Raw genomic sequence first — 24728 nt, 5'->3', positions numbered from 1 at the left:
TTTCAGCTCATTTCAATATATAATAGCTGAGGAGAGCATGACAGGAACACAGGGAACTGCATCTTTTACTTGAGAACCTCCAGCTATATTACTTCACAAATTCCTCATGCATTACACCTTGGATCAACTTTCAGTGGTTGGTAATATTCCCATTTAACAGATGAAAGATGTTTCACGTAGAGAGAATTTAGGCAGCTTCTACCAGATCACACTGAGGCAGTCAGGGGCAAAGCTGGAAGTGAAACTTGGTTCTCCTGCTTCCTCTCTCTCATTTCTCATTCTCAGTGCTCCCACAGCAATGGGACAGTTTATTATCAGATCTGCTAGCAACCCCAGTGGCATCTCATGGGGGATGAGACTACTAAATCTCACTGCAGGATCAAGCCTAAAAGTCTGTTGACTTACGCTATGTTCACCATTACCATAGTTGAATTTACCGTTCTCTGGATCCAAAGCTTCCTTCAGCTGGAGTGGACTGCTTTATTAATTTTTGCATACACATTTGAAAAAGAAAATTAAAAGAAGGGGAACAGAGAGTATGGAACTCTATATAAAACAAAATAAAACAACGGTGTGGCAGAGCACAGCTTTTAAAGTGAGCAGTTGAGGGTACAGAGAGCAAAAACAGAAGATGCTAGAAAATTCTTAAAGAATGTTAGGGAATCAATTCTCTTCATGCAAGCAGCAATGACTGCACTGGCTCCCCAATAGCTCTATAACCTCTGGTTTCAATTAATTGCTCATAACTTTGCAAACTTCTGGGATCAACTTTTCCTCATTTGGTGACCAGCTCTTGGAAACAATTGCCAAACTGAAGTGAAATTCCTCATGCTTAGTGAACTTCTCAGTGACACTACACCAATACCACTGAGACAAAAGCACAAAGCACACTTCCACCCCCAGCCACAGCAGCTAGATGTCTCTGTGGGGCACTACAGTTCAAACCCTAGCAAATATATATTATCTTCCTTGGGATTTGTCCCATAGCAGTCAGCTCAAAGAGTGGATGACCAGCTTCTCGTTATTGCTAGTACTGAAGCTGTCTTTCAGTCTCATAGTAGATTCTTGTGTTTCGGAAATGGAGATATCAGGAGTCTGTATCCAACTCTGCACATCATTTGTCTGAAGGGATTGCTATGGGGAGCACAAAGAGTTGTTAACATTTATAGCTCTGTCACAGGCTAATAGCTCCCAGTTCTCTCAGAGCATCCAGATAGACAAGTCTATGTTCAGAGCAGAGCTGGGAGCTGCAGCACTCAGGGGGAACCATTCTCCAGAGCAACTCTGGTATTATGTGAAGGCAAAGTAGACATCCAGGGTGAACATGGTGGTAAGATTGTAATGGTTTTATCTGTTTGTTTTTTCCAAAGTTCAGATCTCTGTGGCAAAGGAATCGGTGTCCTAGGAGAAGAAATAAGGTGTGTGCCTAGCAGTGTTTATAAATATGTATCAAACAACAAACCCAGGTTCTTATGCAACAAATTCATAGCAAAAATAACTCATTTGTAATTCCTTTGGGTTAGAGAGGAAGAGTTTATTAAAAACAGTATGACTTCTACATAATCGTGAATACTCTGTAGTAGGGCCAATACTAGAACACAATATTTCCATTTCCATGCTGCAGAGGTTCTGATAGAGTACTAAATATGGGAGAGTTAAAAAGTGGGATCATAATTAATGAGCATTGATTTCCTTTGAGAAGTGTTGGTATGGCTTCTAAATTAAGCAACAGCAAGAGAAGCATATGAGCGAGGAGTTAAGTTGCATTAACTTCAAATCCCAGGACTATTCATCTATTTGTGTTGAAAGTGAAATGCAAGGCTGAGGTGTACATCCATTCAAAAGAGGTTCTTAAGCTAAAACAAATTTATTGCTGGCATTTTTCTGTGCAGGGACGTCTTCTGGTGAAGACATGAGACTGGAACAAAGTCAGGCCTTTTAGAGAGACCCTTCTCTCTCTCCTTATTTTCCCACTTTCTGTAGACTTGGGAGGAGAAAATTACCATTTCTGGGTAACACGGAGCCTTCACTTAAATACAGAGTTTTTAAGAGGCAGCACAGGGAAAGCTGACCATCGAGCTAAAACCAAAGGTCGCAATTTCCACATGTGAGCTGGGTGCGAGGTGCTGGCTGGCCCGCCATTTTACTTTCTACCCCCATTTCCTCCGGCCCTGCAGCTCCGCCACCAAGCAGCGCAAGGCGAGCAATGGGACTTCTTCAACACGAGTCAAACCCTGCAAACCTGCCTCTGCCAGGCCCCAAAGCAGGATGCATGGGGCCTCTCCCTGCTCACCCTCACCTCGCTGTGCCGGTGCCGGCAGAGGTTGCTCTGCGCAAATGGAGGGGAGCGCGGCTTTATCTTTTGTTACTTCCACAGCAAAGAGCCGAAGCCGGGAGCCGCGCTTTGCCGATGACCTGCAGTAAGGCGGATTAATTTCAGCTTGGGAAATGCAGAGCTCCCCTCTCCCGCCACACCATTAGCGACTAATCGCCTGAATATTTAAAAATCCTCGCGTCTATAAAACCCGGCGATGGAGCCGGTGACAGAGCAAATGTCGAGGCGCATAACCAATGGCACTGTCAGTTGTGATTAATCAGCATCTCCAGCAGGCTTGCGGCCAATTAGAATTTACCATAATGAGGAGGTGACAGCCGGCGTTGCTAAGCGACCGCTGTCTATAGAGCTGAGAGAGCCAGACACATTTAGATGTTACTGTGGATTTCGACAGCGGCATGTCAAAACAACACAGGCGTCTGCCCAGTGGAAAATTTTACAGCCGAGGACTGGGCACCAGAGTGAGGCATGCTTCCCTTTCAGAATAAAATACATAAAGGAAGAGGTGGTGGTTTGTTGGTTATTATTATTTTTTTTTTCCTCTCCCTTGAAAGGCGACTTTAAGCAGTCAATCATTTATCTGAGTTTAATTAAGAGATACCGTGTTGCTGGAATAGAACTTTGGTACTGGGTAATGGGTTCCCATGGTTAAGGAAATGCTGAGACATTTATAGGAAATTAGCAGCAGGTCAGCACGGAGACATTTATTTTCAGTCAGAGGTATTTATCTGGCAATGACATTCTGTTCCAGTGACTTATTTTATTATATGAAAGGATTAAAGAATAAAAGAAGGAGGGGGGAAGGAGATGGAGAAATGAAAATAGACTGACAGCAGTTCCTGCGTTAACGTGAGAGCTGCTGACTCTGCAAATAATGAAAAGCTATGCTCCAGTTGGGAGCAATAACCTTTTCTGTACTTTAGCTTACTCCTAAAAGGGCTGGGGTAAGGCTCTTTTCTGACTTTGCTACACTTTTATGGACAAACTGGCTTATACAGAGAAAGACAGAGGATCATATCTTCAGATTAGCTATTCTGATTTACACCAGTCTGTGAGCTGAACCACATTCTACACATGCTCTACTGGACATGCTACTAAGATCTAAGTAAACCGGCAAAGAGTAGCAGATTTTTTAAGCTATCCTTAATATGGAGCTATATAAGTAGATGCTAGCACAAAAGAAATCAATTATGTCTTCTAAATCAGGAAAGCAACACTGCCTACAGCTTACCTCTTTCAGTTTGGTCTCGCTGAAGGCTGGGGTCAGCACACTCCGGACATATTTCCATCTGTCATCACGAAGACAAAGGATGCTGTCGAGCATTGGCTTGGAAATCAAGTTCGGCTTCTAAGTCAAAAGAAAACATAGTTCGCTTTTAACACAAATGCAAGTAGAGTTACTTGAGTCTCTGGAACTTGGTAAGACTGGCCATGAATGGCATTGCGTCTGTGTCCCATAATGAGAGAGGTTCAAATAAGTCCTGAACGCCCAGCCAAACACAGATGAGGCTAGAGAAAAATTCCCTTTTGCTGCTTGCATTCCCTCTTGGGCTTGTAAAAGCCCTGGGTCAGTCCACCAGCTCCTTACTCAGATTGGTCTGGTTCTGTCGTTTCTGATGCTCTCCTGTGATTTCCAGCTCTCCTTTGCTGAACCCTGGTTTCTTTTCTCCCTTTCTAAGGTGACTAGCAAGAGGGCTTGTCAACACTCCTTCTCTGTGTGACATGAGTGACAACGCACCGCACGCGGGTGTCGGTGGGGGACACGATTTCTGGTGACAGCTGGTATGTCAGACTGTTACATGCATTTTTGAAGTCTTCAGAAAATATGTTGATTAGAAAGCAAGTTCCAGTCCTTACTCTGCCTGTAAGGAACACACTCAGAGAGTTTTGCTCAGCTAAGATGTGCTGGCTTGGGACTATTACAGCTTCAGCACTTGGTCAAACATAGTAGTTGAAAGCACTGCCCCATGAGGTTCTGTACCAAGATGACTGCTATGATTTACTAAACTTTAAGAAATCCCTTTCTGTAGAATAGTGATATTCACCAAGGATTAAAAAAAGGATTTTCTGAGAGAGAGAGAGAGAGAGAGAGAGAGAGAGAGAGGAAGCATGTGAGAAAACAACACAATTGCATCTAGAAGCAGCCTCAGGAAATGCCCCTCCCCACAGCAAAGTGTACTACAACTTATATTATTGCCAGAGGATATTTTCCTAATTGTTCTTGAAGGCATTCAAAGATGGAGATTCAATAAACTTGCCAGGCAAACCATTCCAGTGCTGGACTACTCTTAACATGGCAGCTGGAACTTATGGTCTTTAGCGGTAGTGTTAACAGGGAAAGAGAAAATGGGTTATTCTCTGTCTTTCTCCAGCAGCCCATACTGAAGATTATAACAATCACTAACCACGTTGCTGCTATTTACCCCCAATAACACCACTTCACTCAATACATGCTTTTTGGAACCATTTGTTCAGTCTCATTTCTCTCCTTTGCATACTCTTCTATGCAATTTACATCTTTCTCAAGGTATAGTGTACTGTGACTTGACATGCTACTCCAGCCAAGGAAGGATTTTTTTCTTATGTCCTGCAGTATATATTCCTCTCTATTCACCCCAGAATGCTACATATCACAGCATAACATTGTTGACTCATATCCTGGCTTGTGGTTTACTGTAACTCAGACTTTTTTCCTGAATAACTGCTCCCTAGGAAGTTATTCTCCAGCCTTTATCTACAAAGTTTGTTACTCCTAAGAGTGGTAGATAGAACATGTCCCTGTTGAAATGTGACTGTTCATTTCATGATTTCTTCTCTGACTGATCATGTCTACATTGAATTGTAGCCCTTCCTTTCATACTGCCTTTCATCCTTCCCAGCTTAGTGCCCTCTGTACATTGCTATCACACTCAATGCCACCGCCATCTAAACCATTAACAAAAGTACTGAACAGCACTTGCAAAGCAGCCACCTCTGGGATCCCCCTGGCTAATGCCTCCATTCTGATAGTGGATCGTCCCCAAACACTTTCCAAGTCTTCTTCAATCAGTATTTCATGTATCCTACAACCATTTCCTCTAGACAAACCATCCTAAAATTGGTGGGTGGGCATAAGAGATAGAGATGTACACCGCAATGTAGGTATCAGGCTGTAAAGAAATGCTTGTGCATGTGAGATCTGGCACCCAGACACCTGCCCACCTATCCAGGGTAGTGATGGCAGTACATTCTCCCCACATTAACAGCAGTAGCAAAGTCCCTATACTTTCCTAGGAAAGACCCAAGCAAACCAAAAAAACATGTTGACTTTCCCAATGTCATCCATTGATCCATTTCACCCTCTAACGTTTTCCTCAGTCATCCCTTTATTACAAATGTACATAAAGAACTAGTTCTTGCCACCTGTTACTCACCTGGATACCTATGTTTCATTTTCTTCCTTGAGACTTTTGATATTATTGTCCCTATATGCTCTTCTTTTATCCTTATTCCTGGAACTCTGACCTACTTCCCACTTTGCAAAAAAAAACACTTCTTCTCTTTATAGGCAATGAAATGATCATGATTTAGCTGCACTGGTCTTCTACTGCACATCCTTAACTTTCCTCCATACAGGAACAGTTTGCACTTAATATCTTTTCTTTAAGAAGCTGCCAGCTTTCCTTAACACCTTTTTCCTCCACACTTGCCAGGAATCTTGCTACACTGCATAAGCTTCTAAAGTGCATAAGTTCATTTTGTATTGTAAGCAGGCTAATGGGTAGTTTTAAATACTCAGCAACACCACCCAGTGTAGTAAACTAATGTCACGGAGCTGACGCTACAGACCAGCTTTGACCAAAGATGAACTGTTTGCAAGTAGAAGAGTATGCAACAGGAAATTAGGCTGAAGGAAGACACTAAGTCAAGTACTCTCATCAGATAACTACTGTAAGATAAAATATGGGTGCATTTTTAATGTACACATAGACCATCCTACTTCATGCAAAAAATAGGGAAAATTTGGGACAGGCTGTCAAAGCTGAAGTGGTTTGGACTGTTTTCTCTGAGTATTCTCTTTAAGCAAATGATCTGTTTTCTAACTTGTCAGTGGGTATCTGTTTTAAGGATCAGAGGTGCAGCTACAGAGACCATCACTCACTAGAGCTCTGTCATATTTGTTACAGATATTCAAAGGCATTGTAGGGTCAGAAGAGAGAGCCTCCAGATTACAGAAAAGAACATTATCCTTGAAGAAAGCACTGTATGCAAGTCCCTGCCCCACACTTTTTACATAATGTTAGAGAAGCCCTTTCCACTATATTTTGGATCAGCAGGCCACTAAATAAGTATTCCTCATTTCTTTAGTTTAAATCCCAGAAGCCCAGACTACAGAGTCCCTGAGCATTTACTGATGCCACTGAAATCAACAACAGAGAACACGACTTGATCACACAAAATACATTGGTCCAAGAAATTAGGTCATCACAGCGGGTCCCTCAAATTAGCAAACACTCTTGGACATGCACTTCAACCACCAGCCTTCTCTCTTGATTTATTAAGTAGAGATATCACATCACCTCTTCTGAACTGCCACTGTTACATTAGCATTTTTGAGGCACTCAGAAACTACAGTGAAAGAACAGAATAACAATTCCCACAAGGAAATGACAGATTTGTCTTGCAAACAAGGTTTGAATAGTACACAGAAAAAAAATAAAAAATAAAAGATCAAAAAAATTATAGGGCAACACTCGGAAAAGTATTTTGCATCCACTTCTAAATTGAAGGCTGCCCAATCTGTGCACTCTATAAGACAAATCTCCTTTGGAAGACAAGGCTCCACTTAGATAATAACAGATGGGATATAAATCTGACTGCATTTGACTTGAAGGCAAAACCCCTTCCTAAAACCAAACACTTACCCTAAAAAATGCTCCTAATTGCATAAAGACTGTATATAGTGCATTCACAGAAAGGGGCCCTGTTACTGAATGGAAAGCCTGTTAAGTATAATGCTTTAACTATGACACTAACCATAGCATTGCCTTTTTAGCACTCTACTTCATGTCAGCAATGCTCACTTAGCATATTTTTGGAGTGTATAACATTATACATATTTAAGCACTGCAAGGAAAGGGAGACAATTTTGGACTGAAATTGTTTTACTCTGTCTCTTTAAACTGGAAACACAAAAAGATGTTTGTGTTTATTGGAATAGCATCAGTGTGACTGACAGTGTACAGAGGACTTCGTTTACCAGTTTTTCTTATCATTTCTGCAAACACTTTCCTTCTAATTGCATAACCTATGTTGCAGGTTCATATAGCGAGAATAAAAATGAATTTGGTATGAGAATCAGCCTGAAGTATCTTAGTGAAAGATGAAGTGTCACCTCGCTCCGAATGGACAAAGTATTACCTGTTTCTGAGAATTCTTGATCCCACAAAAATCATTAAAATAAATTACCATGGAAGGCAGCTGAAATATTTTCAGGGGTGGGATTTTGGTTTTTAGGCAAGGAAGGAGGTTGCTTTTAAGTCAAATGCGATCAGATTCATATTCCATCCAGCATTATCTAAACACCCAACAACAGCTCTGTGCTTCCTTCTCCTGTGCAACCAACCATTTCTGACCGTGGTACAGTAATGCTGCATGAAAACTACTGGCAGCATGGTAATCCGCCGCAGCATACCTGCACAGTGCTACTGAGTTCCCACAATCACACACACGTCATGAGAAATAACAAAGCAAATTGGAGGAGTTTCCTTCTAAACAGATTCTCAAAAGACCGGTGCCTTTAAAATGGAAAGCAAATGTTTGCAGATGAGCAGCATCTTTGCAACTGACGCAAGAATTCCCTCCCCATTAAACTGTTCCTTAGGCTGACCCTTCAGACCCACTTATTGGCTTGTTCGTCCCCAAGTCAATTTGGCTTGCTGTGTATTACTAAATAATTCAAGCCAGCAACTATTCTCTGGCTCCGAGGGCAAGTGGTACAGCACGCCTCCTGTCCCCAAGGTTAAATCATTTTCCCAAAGAGAATGGCCATATCCAAACTGCTTACTGGGAGCAGCACATGTTAATCTCCTGAACTGTGCCCGGACTGTGCCTGGGGAAGGACTCATCAATACAATACAAAACCATGCTAAGAACTGCATCAGTATGGACGTCTGTAGGACCTACTCATGCACTAGTATATTAGCACGGTTGTTTTTGTTTTCAGGATTATAGCTATAGCCTTGTGCGTGTGATTCAAAAGTCATTTTCTCCTTTTCTGAGTTTGTCACTCACAGGCCAGTCTGAATCACTGGCAGCCAGCAATGACTGCCTGAAGCAGCAGGAAGGGTGGCAGCACCGTGATGATCCCTCAGAAACCTTCTCAGCTTTTTTCCATGGATAGAAAAATAAGGAATGAAGTTTGCCACCAGCAGAAGAAGGTTAACGCAGCCATGCACTCTTAAAATATCCTGAAGAAGCAAAGCTTCAAAAGGACCAAATGGGCATCTCTGAAGATCCTTAAGAACCTACTAGCTCCAAAGCCTAAAATATAAACCATTCACCTCTGTAGAAACAGCCGCTCATTTACTCCATGGGCTTTGACAACATGGCATGAAATTAAAGTCTGCAAAATGGGATCTCAGAAACTTTATCTTAACTTTGTCTTAACCATAATTTAGTGTTCCCAGGTTAAAAACCAACCAAAAACAACCCACTTCTGCTGGAATCAACCCTCAGCGCTGAAACCCAGGTAAGATTCAGAAAATGAATGAAGCTGTAACTCCAAAAACTCCCAAACTCCAAAATTGTAACAGGAAATCCAACATTAATTCTGGCATTAGTCAAATGCCAGAATTTACCTAGCAAATACCATTTGCCTTCATGCAAGTATTCAGCTTTCTCCTAGCCCTGTAAATGGAATCCCACACCCACACTATTCTGAAAATCTAGCCCTGGTAACAACCCTACAGCTCGTGCTGACAAGAGCCATCTTCTCCTCTCACTTCTGCCCTTTGTTCACGGGCACTGCAGTGTCCAGAGATAAATCCAGCTGTAGCCACCCCCCCACCTCCCCGTCCCTCCTTTTGCTTCTTTGGGACAATTCTGAGGTGTGTTCCCAATGCAAGGTCTAATCCTCAGACGTGCCATGCAGTGTCTGTCATAGCTCTGGGAGTGATGGGGTTGGGCTTTCTCTCCCTATGTGATCTACAGACAGCAGGGCTGCCACACCAGTAGGCTGGTTTGTTCATCTTTTTATTTTCAAGGAGGGTTGCTGTCCTTCTCCTCCTAAACGCACACTTGTGATCAGGTAATGCCACCCTGCTTAAGAAATTGCATTTTCAATTTGAGTTTAACAAGGTAACAGAGAGAAGGCTTGTACCACGAAGACAAGTCTCCATCCTCACCCCTCAGAAATGAATTATTTGTAAAAATTTTTCATAGGATTACTTCTTCAGCCCTGCTTGCACTTGATTGACAGGTCACCACCACCAGTTCAACCAGCAGGTGGAACCAGTAAGCCCAGGAACTACTCAGACAGTGTTTCATCCAGGCAGTGGCAGTGGCATGACACTTAAGGAACAACACAGCACCTCCTCTTAAAAAAATAAATAAATCATCATTATAACTAAAAAACTGTATATGAAACACAACAAAAATAAATATCTAAGTGTTGCATTATGAAAAATGGGATTGCAGAAGATGCCTCCATATATTAGCTTAAAATTTTCCCCCTGGTAAACTGATATGCTTTTAAACTTGCTTGGAGATTTGTAAGAAGAAAATCCTGCTCAGCTCTCTCTGCATTCCTGCCATTGAAAAATATATTGTGTAGTGACTGCTGGTTGCACCAGGAGGAGAGCACTGTGTTACATGCTATTAAAAAAAAAAAAAAAAAAAAAAAGGCAAAACAAAGCAGAGTTGGTTTATGTCACATACTCTAGTTCACTATCACTTCCATCTATGAGGTTCCTGGGTTCCTGCTTACACAGACATTACAGGCATGCATCACTTTTCACAAACCATCACATTTTCTCATAGCTGGAGAAGGATTCAGCTCCCCTCCCAAAGGTCACAGCCTTCATGGAGGGCAAAGGCCTGGCACTGCCCACTAAGCACCGCGCCCCGGGGAAGAAGACAATCGGGTCCCTCCCACCCCTCTGCTCTGTCTGCAGGGGTCTTTCCACCTGTATCACAGCAGCAGTGGTTGCTACACACAGGTGTAGTGTCTCCCCAAGTAGACTCACTCTTCACTTGCCTTTCCTGAACTCTGTCTGTAAGTCCTCAGAAGCCACACACCACACACTGTGGCATGTGGGTGACTGAACTCAGTCCCTTCTTGCCCACTACAGTTGAGCACACACACACTTACACATAAATTTTCCCCAAAGCCCTCCCAGACCGTCATTATCTGTACTGAAAGTCTATTGCACTATTTCCCCCCTTACTAAAGTCCATTTAAAACTAGCCCAAGTTTAGTATCTCTGATTTAGGAGGTCACTTTATGATTGAAGAAGAAAAAAATCTCACCAAACTAACTCCAGCAAGTTTGTATTGCTTTGTACTTTCATAAAAGCGTCTAGTACACTTATTAAGCTTAATTTGAAACCAACATGCTTGTGGAGAAGGGAAGGAAATATCCACGTATTATGTATTTATTAGGCTTTTAGGTTCTCCTTGGTCATTAAATGACTTCAAAAGAGTGTTACAAGGTAGAATTGGTTGCAGTGATTGCAGCAATTGTCTCTACTCTACTGTACAGATTAGACTATACAAAAAAGCATCTCTGAGCCCGTTCCTTTGTTGTCAAGTTAGGATTTTCAACAACTGACTAATGGCTACTGTTCATCATTACTCATTGGAAAAATGGCACAGCCAAGACCAGCTTACAAGTAAATACTGGCATTTTTCCTTTCTGTGGCAAGCTGCCTGGAAACATCTGTTCTTGTCTTTGCAAACATTCTCTTAAGTCATGGTTTTGTCAATAGAAACCAAAGCGAGTCATTGCTATGAGGCAAATATAACCATTCGTAAATGCTAAAATAAACACATATGGCCTCCTGCAGCCTGACCTAGACTGGTGCAAGACACACATCATTCCATATGTTGATGTAAACAAGACCAAAATTAAGTCCACACCTTCACCGTTTGCATATGAGGAGCAGTTTGGATATTTGGGGTCAAAACAGTCAAAAAAGTATTTACTGTTAATTAATTAGGAGTTTTGATACTATAAACAAATTCAGGTTGTGCTAGAGAACCTGTGTTCTATACTCAGTTTCTGCTGTGCTCAGAAACATTTTTTAAGCATAGCGTTTAAATCTTTAAATCTACTTTCCAGGTGACGTAACTGGACTATTTAGTGTTGGATAAAGTCATAAGATTATTAAAAGCCTCTCTGTTTATGCAGAATTTTCCTAGAGGAAAGGTTGAGGACCAAAAGTTTCCTTTTACAGATTGTAAGGTGAATTGGGAGAAAAATAGCTCCCACTGCAGCAGATATATTCCCATGTTTTCAATCATTAGCATGCAGAGAAATTGCAGGTGATGCCCACAGGAAGCCAAGCTAGATCTCTGTTACATAGAAACATTATATTCTATAATCTGCTCATTCAGAGACATCTTTCTGTAATCTGCTTAATGAAGGACATCTCTGCAGAACCTCTGGAGATTCTGGAGAATACTAAGGCAGATTTTAAATACTACCCAGCCTCCCAGTACTTGTCCTCTAGGCTGCTGACACCTGTCAAAAGCCTTAGGTCTGCAGTTAGATACCTCAGAACTGCCTTCACCAAAGCTGAGCATGGAGTTGTCCAAGCTGCTGTGACAGCAATGCAAGAAGAGTCCTACACTTCCATAGGGCCTTGCCACCTCCCTCCTGATCGACATCACAGCGCAGTGGGGTCCAGAAGCTGTGCTCAGGGGTTACCCCCTTTCTTTGACCTGAAATGTGAAGGAAGTCTCGATGGTGACTCACTTACACATCATCACTGAGGGAACTCAACTCACACACAGGAGAAAAAGTTGCAATTCCTTCCTGTGGGTAGAGATGGGAAGAAAGGTAAAGAAAAAATAATAATAATGAAGGAATGAACCATCACAGCAGGAGGACAGGTGAGGGGAAGGTGTGGGGAGGGATACTACTCCTAAACCCTCCTGTCCTTCCCAGGGAATACTTAGGAGTGAACTGAGACTGGAATTAGAGCATTCATTCTCCTTGTGAAAAGGGCTTCAGTCGCAGTTCCTCTCCAAGGTCTGTTTATACAAAAACTATCATGAGATAAAGGTTCACGAGTAATATTTTGCAGTGGTATCTGAAACCTTGGCCTCTGTGATCAGCAATATTTTGTAGCAGTATCTGAAGCCTTGGCCTCCCTGATTCAGATGACTGCCCTATGAGGTTGAGGAGGTGTGCTGACTTCTCCACCAGAAATGCCAAGGACTGAACAGAAAAGGGAATTGCTTCCACACGGAGTGCTACAAGTGCATCTTCCCCAAGAATCACCCATAGGTTGCTAGGTAGGGCACTTCCCAGAGAGATATGAGTGCCTTGCCACAATTTCCAGCAGAGAAAAGCATGAAAGCCTTTTTCTTGCACTCTGGGCACCTCCCCTTGTACAAAAGGAGATGTGTTGTTGCCTTCTCTTGCAACTCAAAGGAATGTGTTTGCTGCTATTTTTTTCAGAGCCTGAACCACTAGGCAGTTTCAAAGCATACCTGTGAGGTCCAGCATCATATTCATAGGTCTCCTAGGCTGGACACAAAACAGGTCTCAAAACTGCTACGCAGTTTAGCACCAAAGTTTTTCTGACCAAGCTGAGAGGAAGAATTGCAGGTGTCTAAGAAACCTCAGTGATGAAACTGCCAGCCCCAAGGGACTCAAGGCACTTCCAGGCATTAGGTATGGCCCAGCAAGGGTTTTAGGGATCTATATCTTCAGTGTAAGCTCCCTGAATCAGACTTAAATGCTTAAGAATTTCTGATGGCTGACAGAGCCAAGCTAGCCAGGTGAAGGGGAGCCTTACCAGTGGCTTACTTTAAAAATATTACTCGTAGGAAAAACTTTTCTTCAGAACACATTATATACAAAAATGTCACTTTTTTACTCATTTTGTATTTTATTGACAATTTTGGTTTGAAGTCTTTCACTGAAAAGAAATATAGAAAGAAAAAATATAAATAATATATATAATACAATATATTTTTTTTTATATAGAAATAAACTGGCCAGTCCAGCTTAAAATCTCAGAGCACTGAGAAACAATAAAACATGTGAGTAGGCAGTAGATAACGTCTAAAACCCGAGAGTCCTTTTGAAGGGCTTCTGTCAGTCTTCTAAATTCCTATATAGCACCTAAAAGCTGTTGCCCAATTTCACATTTCCTATAAGACAACACCCTGATATACAGAATATACTTCAGTCTCATTTACTTATTTTGAAACAGAACATCTTCAGATTGAAGAGTTCCAATTCATGCAAAACAAATGCAGAAAATTATTCTATTTTTTTCCTCGATGCCAAAATGAAAATTCGAAAACAATGTCAAACAAAGCAAATAAAAGGTTGCATGCAAAGACTCTTACATGACTTTCAAAAATGCAAATGGGTTCAAGATGCTATTTAAATCAAACTACTGGAAAAAAGGGCTAGTAGAAGCTAAAAATGTGGATGTAACCTACAGCTCCACAAGTCCAAAAGCCATTGACAGTCAAAGTTAGGGGGCTATGCTAAAGGAAATACCACTCAACACTTGCTATGTTCTTGTGCTCTTGCTCTGAGCATCTGCTGCTAGTCAGAGACAGAGCACTCTCTGGCCAAATATGATTCTTTTTATCTTAGATTTCCTTTGAAAAGTTGTTCAGAAAGAAAACTCCAGGTCAGCTGTAATGGCAGCACGACAAGCTGTCAACAAATCACATTTGCAATATCCGCTTAGCTGAAGAATTTGAATTCCCTGCCTGCCACTTCACAATTGTTTCTAATTACATTAAGTGAATATTTACACATCAGGGGAAAAAACAAACTTCGTATATTAAGATCTCCACATCTATCTGTCAAAACACTAATGCATTTTCCTGATAGTAGTAGCTGCTTTAGCTCCTCGTTTATTTGTCCCTCAAGAAGAGCTGAGCTATAAAACTTTGTAAGTAGTTGCACAGCACACTTTCAGGATTTTATCTTCCCAGATTTCACATTTGTTATTATTTCTTAGGATTTTTTTTTTTAAATTGATTGAAACCAAACTCATTAAAGCATGTCAAAACATGCTAGTATGAAATAGCATTTTTTTTATTTGACACATTAATTTGAAGACATTGACAATTAAGTGTTTGTCACAAGCTAATTTCAACAAATAAAGTCCTACTGTGTACGGATAATACCACAGGACCTACAGACTTATCATGAGTTGCCTGGAGCTCTCAGTTTCACTAGAACAGCCTCACTTCACAACCAGCCTGTAACCAGACTGCTCTTCATATCACTCGTGTTTGATTTCTTCAAGGAGAGGAGTTAAAACGCTCCTCTGAGTATCAGCAAGTACCTTGTTCAAAATAAATTAACAGTATCAGCTACTTTCACGTTCCTAAGCATATTAGCTTGTGATAGCAAGCAGTGTGGATTATGAAGCATAAAGCACGTCACCGTCCCTTATAATCTGAAGAGTTCTAGGACAAGATAGAATTAAGCAAACAAGCAACAATAAAACAAAACAAATAAACAAAACAGATGTTTTCTTTTCCTCTAGAATGGGAAACCCCATCCTGGAGGTCACTGATCCCTTTCCTGCAAACCAAGACACCTCCTGTGCATGGAGGGCTGTTCCAGCATCTCATTGTTTCAGTTTTACTGTATTCCCTCCGTGACATGAAACTAGAGAGGTCAGCTGGATGCTGAACTCTCCTTTCCCTATGTTGCCCTGCCCGCCATTTACTTGCCCCCAAAGCCAGCGCTAGCATTTCAGACTTGGACAGGCTGGAAGCTCAGCAAATGCACAACAGGACAGAAAAGTGTCTGCAATTCAGATTCCCTTTTATCAAGTGCCCAGAGAAGGAACAAGTGCCAGCCCTCAGAGGGAAACACCTGCAACCTTTCACTGAGTATTAACCTCAGAATAGCTGGGCACATGTATAAAGGCAGGTGACTTGTGCAGAGCTTGCCACAGCCCTGCCTGCTGAGAGCAACACAGTTCTTCCTCCAGAAAGGAGAAAAGAGGCCTCACTCTCCAGAAGCCCACATGTCAGTGAGGTTGCCAGGCTATGCATACTGCGTGCTCCATGCCTGACCACACGCCCCAATGCTTCTGCCATTTATTGCCCCCTGCACGTCCAAGCACGGCTTTAGTGGGGGGCGGGAGAAGGGGAAGAGAAGGGGCTGCCGTTTCCAGCCACCAGTGCTGGCTGGGGCAGCGTGTGCTCCCACATCACACGGACTGATCTGGCATCTGCACAGCTGCTTCTCCACATCTAAGGTCAGTGCTGAATCCCCCCCAGTATCCAACAGCCTGATAAATTAAAGGGATCTCGAAACTGAAAACAAAATACAATAATAACCCTCTGCAACATGTCTCAAACCCTGGTAAAACTTTTCCTTAGAATAAATCTTAACCCTGGGACCGGCCTAAGATCTTAGAGCCAAAACTGCCTGTGCACTGCCAACATAATATAAAAGCCACCACGAGCACCAAGGGAATAGCTGAAAGAAGTGAGGAAATGAGAGCTGCCCCACTGGACCGCTGAGGAGGGAAAAACCAAGGCTGTGCCATCCAGCAGCCAGGGCATCCAAGGAACATCTGCCTTGACACGGTCAAACACCAGCGAGGGAGGAGGTGTTTGATCCAAAAACATTGACATCAAACATTAAACAAAATAAAACCAGAGCTAGTTAGAAATGCTTATAGCTGCATGGTTGAGAGAAACTGGAAATACTGCAAAATCAATTTGCTTTTCCAGGGTTTTTGGAAGAAAAATGGAGAAAAGTTCCAACAAAATATCTTGCTATATATGGTTTTGGAACAAGATAACTTTACTTTGCAAACTGAAACGGCTGTGATTTTTCATTAAAAGCTTTAACTGAAACAAAATATTCTAATTAACTTTTATTATTATTATTATTTGAGCTTTTGACTCTTCTAAATAAGCCACAACATGCAACTTTCCCACATTGCCCTCAATGTTTTCTGAGATTTGATAAGGAAATGTTAGGTATACATATATTTTTTAATTCTTATCATTGGCAATATGGTATGCCATATATCCAAACTGCAGTCAAGTCAGTTTATACTAGGATGAAAAAAAATGTTGCGAAAGGTTTTAATGTCATAAATATATAACATTATTTTTATATATATTTATATATATATATATATAAATCTTTCATGTGAAATGAATCAGTCACAAAGTCAGGATTCTCAGCCTTTAGGCATCCAGCTCACGTGACAACTTGTAGAAGAAGTTAGTGATCTGTAGAGCCCTGTCACCAGAGAGCGATACTTGCAAGTGAGTTTCCTCAGTCTTTAATAGTTTTTATTGAGTCTATGTTTACTGAGATTCTTCAGGGGCTTATAAACTTAAGCAGTTTGGTCAGATTTTCAAAGTGTTTTTTTTTATATCCAGCCCTTACACCAGAGGGATCAAAGCCAAAGTCAAAGAAAAGGACATTGTGTTTATTTTTCCCCACAGTGGATAAATAGCCCTATCTTTTCCCTAGGTCTCTGTTCCAAAATACCAAGACCATTTTGACTGAAACTTCTAAATGGAAAATATTAATTGAAGGAGTTAAAGTCTGATAAACTCCTGAAAGGTAAACATTATAATGGAACAGAGTGGGCAAAGTTAATTATAGATATCACCTCTGCCTCTGCTACAATACAGCTTCTTTGGAAACTGATGAAATACTGGAGTAAGTCCTGATTACATTAAAAGGTGACTGAAGGTCAACGACTGGTTAAACTGGGATGCTTCTGAGCCATTGCTAAATTATTCAGAATTATTTTAGGAAACCTGCATAAAAAGTGCAAGAGTGCAGTTTTAGCTTCATCTAAATGCGCATACGGAAAATGGAAAGGGAAATGGTGAAACTGTCCTTTGCAATTGCCTTGAAAAGGGAAAAAAGAATATCTCATGCATCTCAAACTTACAACTAACCTGGCAGAGGAGAACAGTGCAAGATGGTTCTTATTTTTACAACTTAGTTCCCCAAATCATTTTTGCAAGAGCAGGCATGAAAGGAAAAGAAGAATGGCACACATTCTGGTAACAAATGCAGTTATTTTACTATTGCTTAGCACCTGTGAGAGGAGATGGACAGGAGTAAATAATTAACAATGACTAACAATCCTTTTCTTTTGCTTCAGGACAGCTGTTTCCTGATCCATGTGTATGCCTGTTGCTGTATACGTGTCCGTATGCCTAAATGAAGTCTCCCTTAGCCATCACTGAGCTTTCAGAAAGATGTGAATCAGTGGCCAGCAGTGCCCAAAGCAGCAAGCACTTGTTACGCTGGAGATCAGGGAGCAAGCCATGCAGTGTGAAGACTTGAAATTTACATCCCTCCTCTTCTTTTCTCTTAAGTGTGGTGAATTGAAAGCCCACAAACAGCAACTGTCCAGGCAAGTGCTCTGCAACTTTCCTCAGTTGTGACCAGGAGCACCGTGTATACAGCCCTGAGCTACACCTGCACCCCACACTGCAGCGTGTTCCCTTCCTAAGGTTCAGACCAGCCAACTATTTGCTGTCGACTATTTACAACAAAAGGTGCCAAGGTACGTGGCTGCTATATAAACAAGGAAGAATTCTCACTAGAAACTAAAATAAGCCCTGCCGACTCATTTTTCACTTATGATCCATAAGATTTATAGCTGCAACATGTTGTCAGTGGTAAGGAGTGCATCATCTCTAAATGCCCTTTCCCATGGAGGTTTTACTCTTGAAGAATGAACTTAAAATTGCATGTGATCACAAACAAACAAAACCCAAAGGATGGCAAAAATCTTTTGCCCAGACCAAAGCTACTGGAGTTAACTGTGAGGTAATTTCATAAAGATCAGAAGAGAACTTTCCAGGCTATCGTCAGGGAACCACTGAAAAAACAGTGGCATCAATTTAAGATGTCAGTACCCTATCAGCGGTTCACCACTCCCCATCTACTAGGGATTACCACTGTCACAACGGAGCTGGTGGAGAGCCCATGTGAGCTCTCACCATCTGCTTCAGCACCAAGTCAGCCTTCAAGGCTCTCAATAAGTCTGCATTGACACATAAACTAAGATGGATTAGCTTCTGTGCTGAACCAGATGAGGAATGCTCACATGAAGTCCAGCTGAGACATGTTAAAAGAATGAGTTATCATTGTGTTAGATAAGAATATTACCACGATCTTAATATATATATATACACACAACAAAGAAAAAACAAAAAAGCATCAAGCCCTTCATATGTTCAAGTTTAAATATAAATGTAAAGACAGGTGAATGGATTAAGCCATCTGAAGGGATGACTAAAAAGCGAATTATTCTCAAATTATTTTTGAGATGACTTATTTCAAACTACTTAAAATGAAAAGCAGAGGCTTCCAAGGATTAGTATAATAATGCCCACCTGTATCACATTAACTCTCACTGAACAGGAATGAACTTCACCCACAGACACACAAGTCCTCCTATTGTATTCTAAACAGAAAGTAGATCCATTGAAAAAAAAAATCCACCTGCTCACATCCCATTAGAAAAAGGGTACAACAGTGGTGGTAAGCTGATTCATAGCCAGCAGACCCATTCAGATAAATGATGCCCAGGTCATTCTCTGGCACTGGAAGTCACCACCGTGCTGGTTGCTGGAGACTGGGTGGAAAAGCCAGAAGGAAGATGACTGTCATTGTCTGCCTTGTTATTATGCTGGACCTGTGGCTTCTGCTGCTGGCCACCTTTGAGAAGAGGATGCTCAGCTAGGCTACAAAGATTTCAGGCATAGTAGATGGGAACCATTCAAGCTATCACAATTTTCCAGGTCACATCTGATCCGATGCTCAGTGCTGAACTTTGAGGCTTCTGGGTAGGTGCATGGAAATCAGTTCTCTGGGCAGAAATTAAGGGACATGACACTCTATTTTATGTCAAGAATAGAGTAAAGAGAGAAAACTGCGAACAACGAAACTGATCTGCTACTGACAAATAATAGTTTCAGAAGTCAGAAGTGACAGACTGTAAAAACGATGTTATTGGACTAAGTTTAAAGAAACAAAAAAATCTGCACAGCATATGCCCAAAGAAGTAGGATAAGGTGACTTTCCCTTAAAAATATAATAATAATAATAATAATAATAATAATAATAATAATAATAATAATAATAATAATAATAATAATAATAATAATAATAATAATAATAAATCAACAACAGAAAACAAAGGTGAGGACCAGCAATACAAACACAAGCTGCATCTCCTCTGCACACATACACCTACTCATAGCAGCCAGCCAAGGACAAGGTTAGATGAGGAATCATAGGATCACAGCATGTTTTGGGTTGGAAGAGACCTTAAAGATCATCTAACTCCAACCCCCCTGCCATGGTCAGGGACACCTCCCACTAGGTGAGGTTGCTCAAAGCAATGCTGTATCTAACCAGGAAAATCTATTTATCAGCCTTAAGATTTCACATATTTTATCCAGCAATAAAATGTGTTCTTTAAATAAGGAACAGAGCCCTGGGAACAGATAGTCCCTCCCTGTCTATAACTGCTGTTTGTCTTAGGACTTGCAGTATGAAAGCAAAGTGCCACAAAACCAGTAAATAAATAGCCAATGTGAGTTTGATGAAAGATTGGCTCTGAAGACTGCTTTTGGCCTGAATAGAAAGATATGCTTTCATCCTGTTTTGACTATACTCATACGTTTACCTAACATAATTGGATGTAGTTAATATTGCAGGAGCCTTCAAGCAGTGCACATTTCCCTCATTAGTGGGTTTAAAGCTTTAATGATATCTCCTGTGCTGCAGAAAAGCCCAACATAGGCTTTAAAAGTGATTGGCAAGTTTCAACAGGAGAAAAACTGGGGGGGAAGGGAAGGAAAAACCTAATAAAACTGATCTTGGCTTCTTCAGTCATTAAAAATAGGAAATTTGCGGAGTGAGAGGAAAAAACAAGGTGGGCTTAAATAAACCAATAAAGATGATTTCAGAAGTTGCACTTGCTGTAACTCAAAGAAACACATGAAAGAACAAGGGAGTGGGTGGAAAGAGGGGCTCTCCCTTCACATACCTGCCACATGCTAAAGACACACATACTCAGTCTTACACAAATGCTTCCTGACATAAACAAGTGCATAGGCATAGTGTTGTCAAATCAGCATCTTCCAACACCTGCAGCAAAACCACCTTTTTGTAGTTTCATTATGCGGCTTTCTTTTTTTTTTTTTTTTTTTTTTCTCTTTTTCTTTAAGTCTCAATAGACTTGGCAGGGAAGCCTTGCATCTAAGAAACAGAATGTCACAATATACTATTAACTAAATACATGCAAAGGGTTCAGGTTTTTGTTGTTTGTTTTGTTTTGTTTTTTGTTATTGACTAATTTTGACCATTTTCCAGGAACAGAAATTTCACAGGCTGGTTTAGTTTGAAAAGAAGCGTAATTATGTACAGCTGTATTCAGTATTTCTTAACTGCCTTGAACAATCAGTGAAAGGGAGATTTGCACACATTATCAGCCACTATCATTAGTGCTCTAAAGTACGTAATCCATCTGGTGTTCTGGTGTCTACCTAGGAGCAGGTATTGAACCAACGATGGCTGCACTATAAAAGCAGAAAGAAAGAGCATTAAAAACAAACAAAACAACACAGCAACCCCAGTCATTTCTCCATGCCATATTGTCCTTGTGTTTGTTTCCCCCAATGGTTTTCCAAATCATTTTCTATGTATAGGCGTGGAGAGTGGAGAATTAAAAATGTAAATTTCATCAACGTTCAGCTTTGCAGCCTTCATAAAGGAAGAGGTATCAGGATACCATGGTGATGGGAGCACTGCAGCCCATTAATAAACCAGGGAAAGACTCAGGGATAGATTAAAATACTTAGACCCATGCTGAAAAATAACTCATATTACAACAAACCCTGCAAAAAAATAAAATGACTGTCCATCTCAACAGCAGCCGTGGTCTCAACCTACTGATTCATCATATCCTGATGGGGGGCAAGGGAAGATGAAACTTGTTTTTAAGCCTTTCAGTCTCCTTACAGTCAATTGCATTGCTTTTATATTGCTGAGGTTTATGGCCCATGGCATCCGAAAGCAGACAACCCATGTCCTTCTTTATTCTGAAAAAGAGCTGCCATACACAAAAGTAGAAAGTTTTTATTCCAGTATTCCATCTGTGTGCAACCCATCTGTTCCCACCATCTCTACTAGCCCTTTGCACAGAAGGGATCAGCCATTTTTCTTTGCTATCTTACCTGGAAATATGACCACTTCCTCAATCAAACATTCATAAATCTTAAGCAAACAATTCACATGATCTACCTTGGTCACTAAGCTATTATTTTAAGTCTATATTGGGAAATATCCTACTTACATCAGCCTCCCTGGAGGTATTTAAGAGACATGAGGACATGGTGCCTAGGGACATGGTTTAGTGGTACACTTGATAGGGTTAGGTGGATGGTTGGACTTGATGATCTTATGGGTCTTTTCAAACCTAAATGATTCTATGATTCTGTATAATGATTCTACATTAACTACAGTCAGCATTTTTAAATTGCTTTCTAGTAAGCTGTTCTGTGAGACCCTGAACTATTGTTTTCAGCATCTTCCCTAAAGCTTTAGGCACCTGCCATTACCAAACACTTAAACATATGAGAAGAGACTGTTTGCCCGCCTCACCAAGAGAGGTGCAGAAGGACATAGGCTCCAGTTTAAGGGAACATCCTCATTCTGGACAGACTATTAATAAAAATACTTAGGTAAACATTCACTCATGGCCCGCTGAATTAAATGAGACAAGTATATGCATAGAAGGAAGTAAATGGTAACATTTTTTTTATGACTAGCAGTCACCACAGGCAAACTCCAGGTGTTCAAGGTAAGTATGAGCTTTCCAACCTTGCAGGACAGATTTCACTTGGTTTCCTATTCTGAATCAGATTTACAAAATAAAAATGACTAAGTGCAGAGAAGATAATCCTCAATATACAGAGTCAATTGAACCTGTTAATACTATATTTGCTACTTTTTTTAATACTTCAAAACAGTTACTTGAAAAAAAAAAAAAAAGCAAACTTTCAAATAGAACTCTTCCTTCTATTTCTGAAGCTACTTTAAAAAAAATCTTCCTTTAAAAAAAAAAAAGAAAAGAAGAGAAAGAAAAGAGTATAACAATTGGAATTAACCAAAAAAATCGAAACCCAACAATAGTTGCCATCAGTTCCAAAGCACTAACATTCACTAATGGCAGTGTTCAGCTGGAAATTCCCAACACGCTCTTTTACATTTGTTAAGGTGACAAAGCACTTCCTAAATGATTTGTCCTTGTGAACACAGGAATTCTACAGCAAAGCCAAAAACTGAGCTCAGAGCTCCTAAATCCCCACCTAGAGCCTTAATCACAAAACCAGACTTCACCTCACTGGGATTCCGAGCATCAGGTGGTTCCCAGAGCACAGCCGACTAATACATTAAGTTTTTCTTTAAGGATAACTGAAGCCAAAGTCTGATTAATTTTACAGTCAATAGCAGCGATCATTTGACAACATTAGTTTTGTGCTATTAGCTGCAACAGATGGGGAATAAGGGGTAATTTATTGTGCATGCATAAAAAGACATACACAGCCTGAAAGAAATGACCCTCTCAATATTTATTATTTTAATTTTTAAAGTGTCTATTGCGAGCATATGCACTCCTACTTTAAAACATTTAAACAAAACCGGATTTAATCACTTAGAAAAATTAACTAGTAAGCTCTGAAAGCAAGAAGAGGAAAGGAAAAATAAATACAGAATTAAATGCTATTTTACAAAGTAAAGGAGAAGGCAAAACAGTTACACACACATTGAGCAACCTAGAAAGGTACACCTAGAAGATAGCCTAGAAGATAGCCACAGAGGCATGCTAGGGAAGGAAAGTGGATATTTCATTGCAGTTGTTGAGCGCAGGAGCTCCAGCCCCAGCAAACCCTCTTGAGAACCACCAGGTCAGAACAGGGGTAAGAGCCCTTGCCCAGCTCCCTGGCAGACACCAACACTGAAAAAATCTCTCAGGCATCTGGGCTCACATGGCTGTACAACAGCACCCAGAGATATGCAGTCGAACAAATTAATATTAAACAGTTAAGTGCTATACAGCCAAACACATTCCCTCCTAGCATAATTCCCTTTCTATAATCATGCTGTACCAGCCAAGATTTCAAACCAACGATGATCTAGCAGCTGTAGAAAACCGCTAGGCAAAAAAGTATATCTTAATAAATTCACTGCTTGGACACCTTTTCACTTATCCTCGTAAGGCACAGAGCGATTTTTGGAAGCACTGAATATTCTCAGCTCAATGAGACTGAGCCTTATTGTACATGTGGCAGGATCGACACTTGCTTCAATTTGTCCTACAAAGGGAGGGAGGGAGAAGAGAAAATTGCAGCTCTGCCACAAAGAGCTGCGCGTTCAAGGCATGGCCTGCCATCGGGTGGGATGGCTTTGCAGCATCATGAACCGAACTCTCACCGTGGCACTGAGGAGGCACATTTTGTGACGTTCCTGTAACATGGTTTGGCACAACTGAGGTCTGCAAGGCTGTAGCGAGGACTGGAGTTTCAGCATTTCCTCAAAGTGCAAAGAAACCCCAAATCAAATATGTGTGCATCAATACACATCCAGAAATATGTACAAATATGTGTGCACAGGCCGGAGTAACAACAATTCTGAGACAGAAGCCTTATGCCGGTCACTTTGCATGTCCTATGCAAACCCAACAAAAAACAGGATGAAACAAGATAAAGGAATAGAAAAATAAAGAAATATATTGAAAAAGATTGGGATGATAAGTAAACCTAAAGCCCTTTTACTCCTTCTCTCCACTCCCTCAAAGAGCAGCTTGCCTCTAACTAAAAATTACAATCCCATTATTAGCACACACCGGAACATCACTTGTGTACAATATCATCCCACTGAACACTCATTCAAAGTGTGGTAAACTGAAGCTCTCATGACATATTTCAACATTTTTTTTTTCTCTTGTTTAAATTGTCTGCATCATTTCCCAAATATTGACTTTCCCACCATCACAGTGTGTGTGTGTGTCTGTGCTGCTCCAAACCAGGCGCCCATGTGAAGGTGAGCCCCTGGCAAAGTATGCTCATCGGCTGTTTACAGATTGAGTTTATTGCACTTTGCAACAACAATTTGGAAATAAACTAAGAAATTCACATGAGA

At 40.9% G+C, this 24728-nt stretch overlaps 1 protein-coding gene across 7 annotated transcripts in view; it reads right to left on the bottom strand.

Annotated features, from left to right (window-relative positions):
* Positions 1 to 24728, bottom strand: part of TBXAS1 (thromboxane A synthase 1) — a 242936-nt gene that overhangs the window by 99660 nt on the left and 118548 nt on the right. For all 7 annotated transcript variants that reach the window (XM_068663699.1, XM_068663731.1, XM_068663698.1 and 4 more), the window contains one exon: positions 3567 to 3683. In XM_068663699.1, the coding sequence (XP_068519800.1) occupies positions 3567 to 3683 (117 nt within the window). The remainder of the gene's footprint in view (positions 1 to 3566; positions 3684 to 24728) is intronic.

The sequence above is a fragment of the Anas acuta genome, chromosome 1 (genome assembly GCF_963932015.1).
Source record: "Anas acuta chromosome 1, bAnaAcu1.1, whole genome shotgun sequence".
In the NCBI taxonomy this organism is placed as follows: domain Eukaryota; kingdom Metazoa; phylum Chordata; class Aves; order Anseriformes; family Anatidae; genus Anas; species Anas acuta.
The sequence above is the reverse complement of the archived record's forward strand: the minus strand, read 5'-3'. Positions and strand labels throughout refer to the sequence as shown.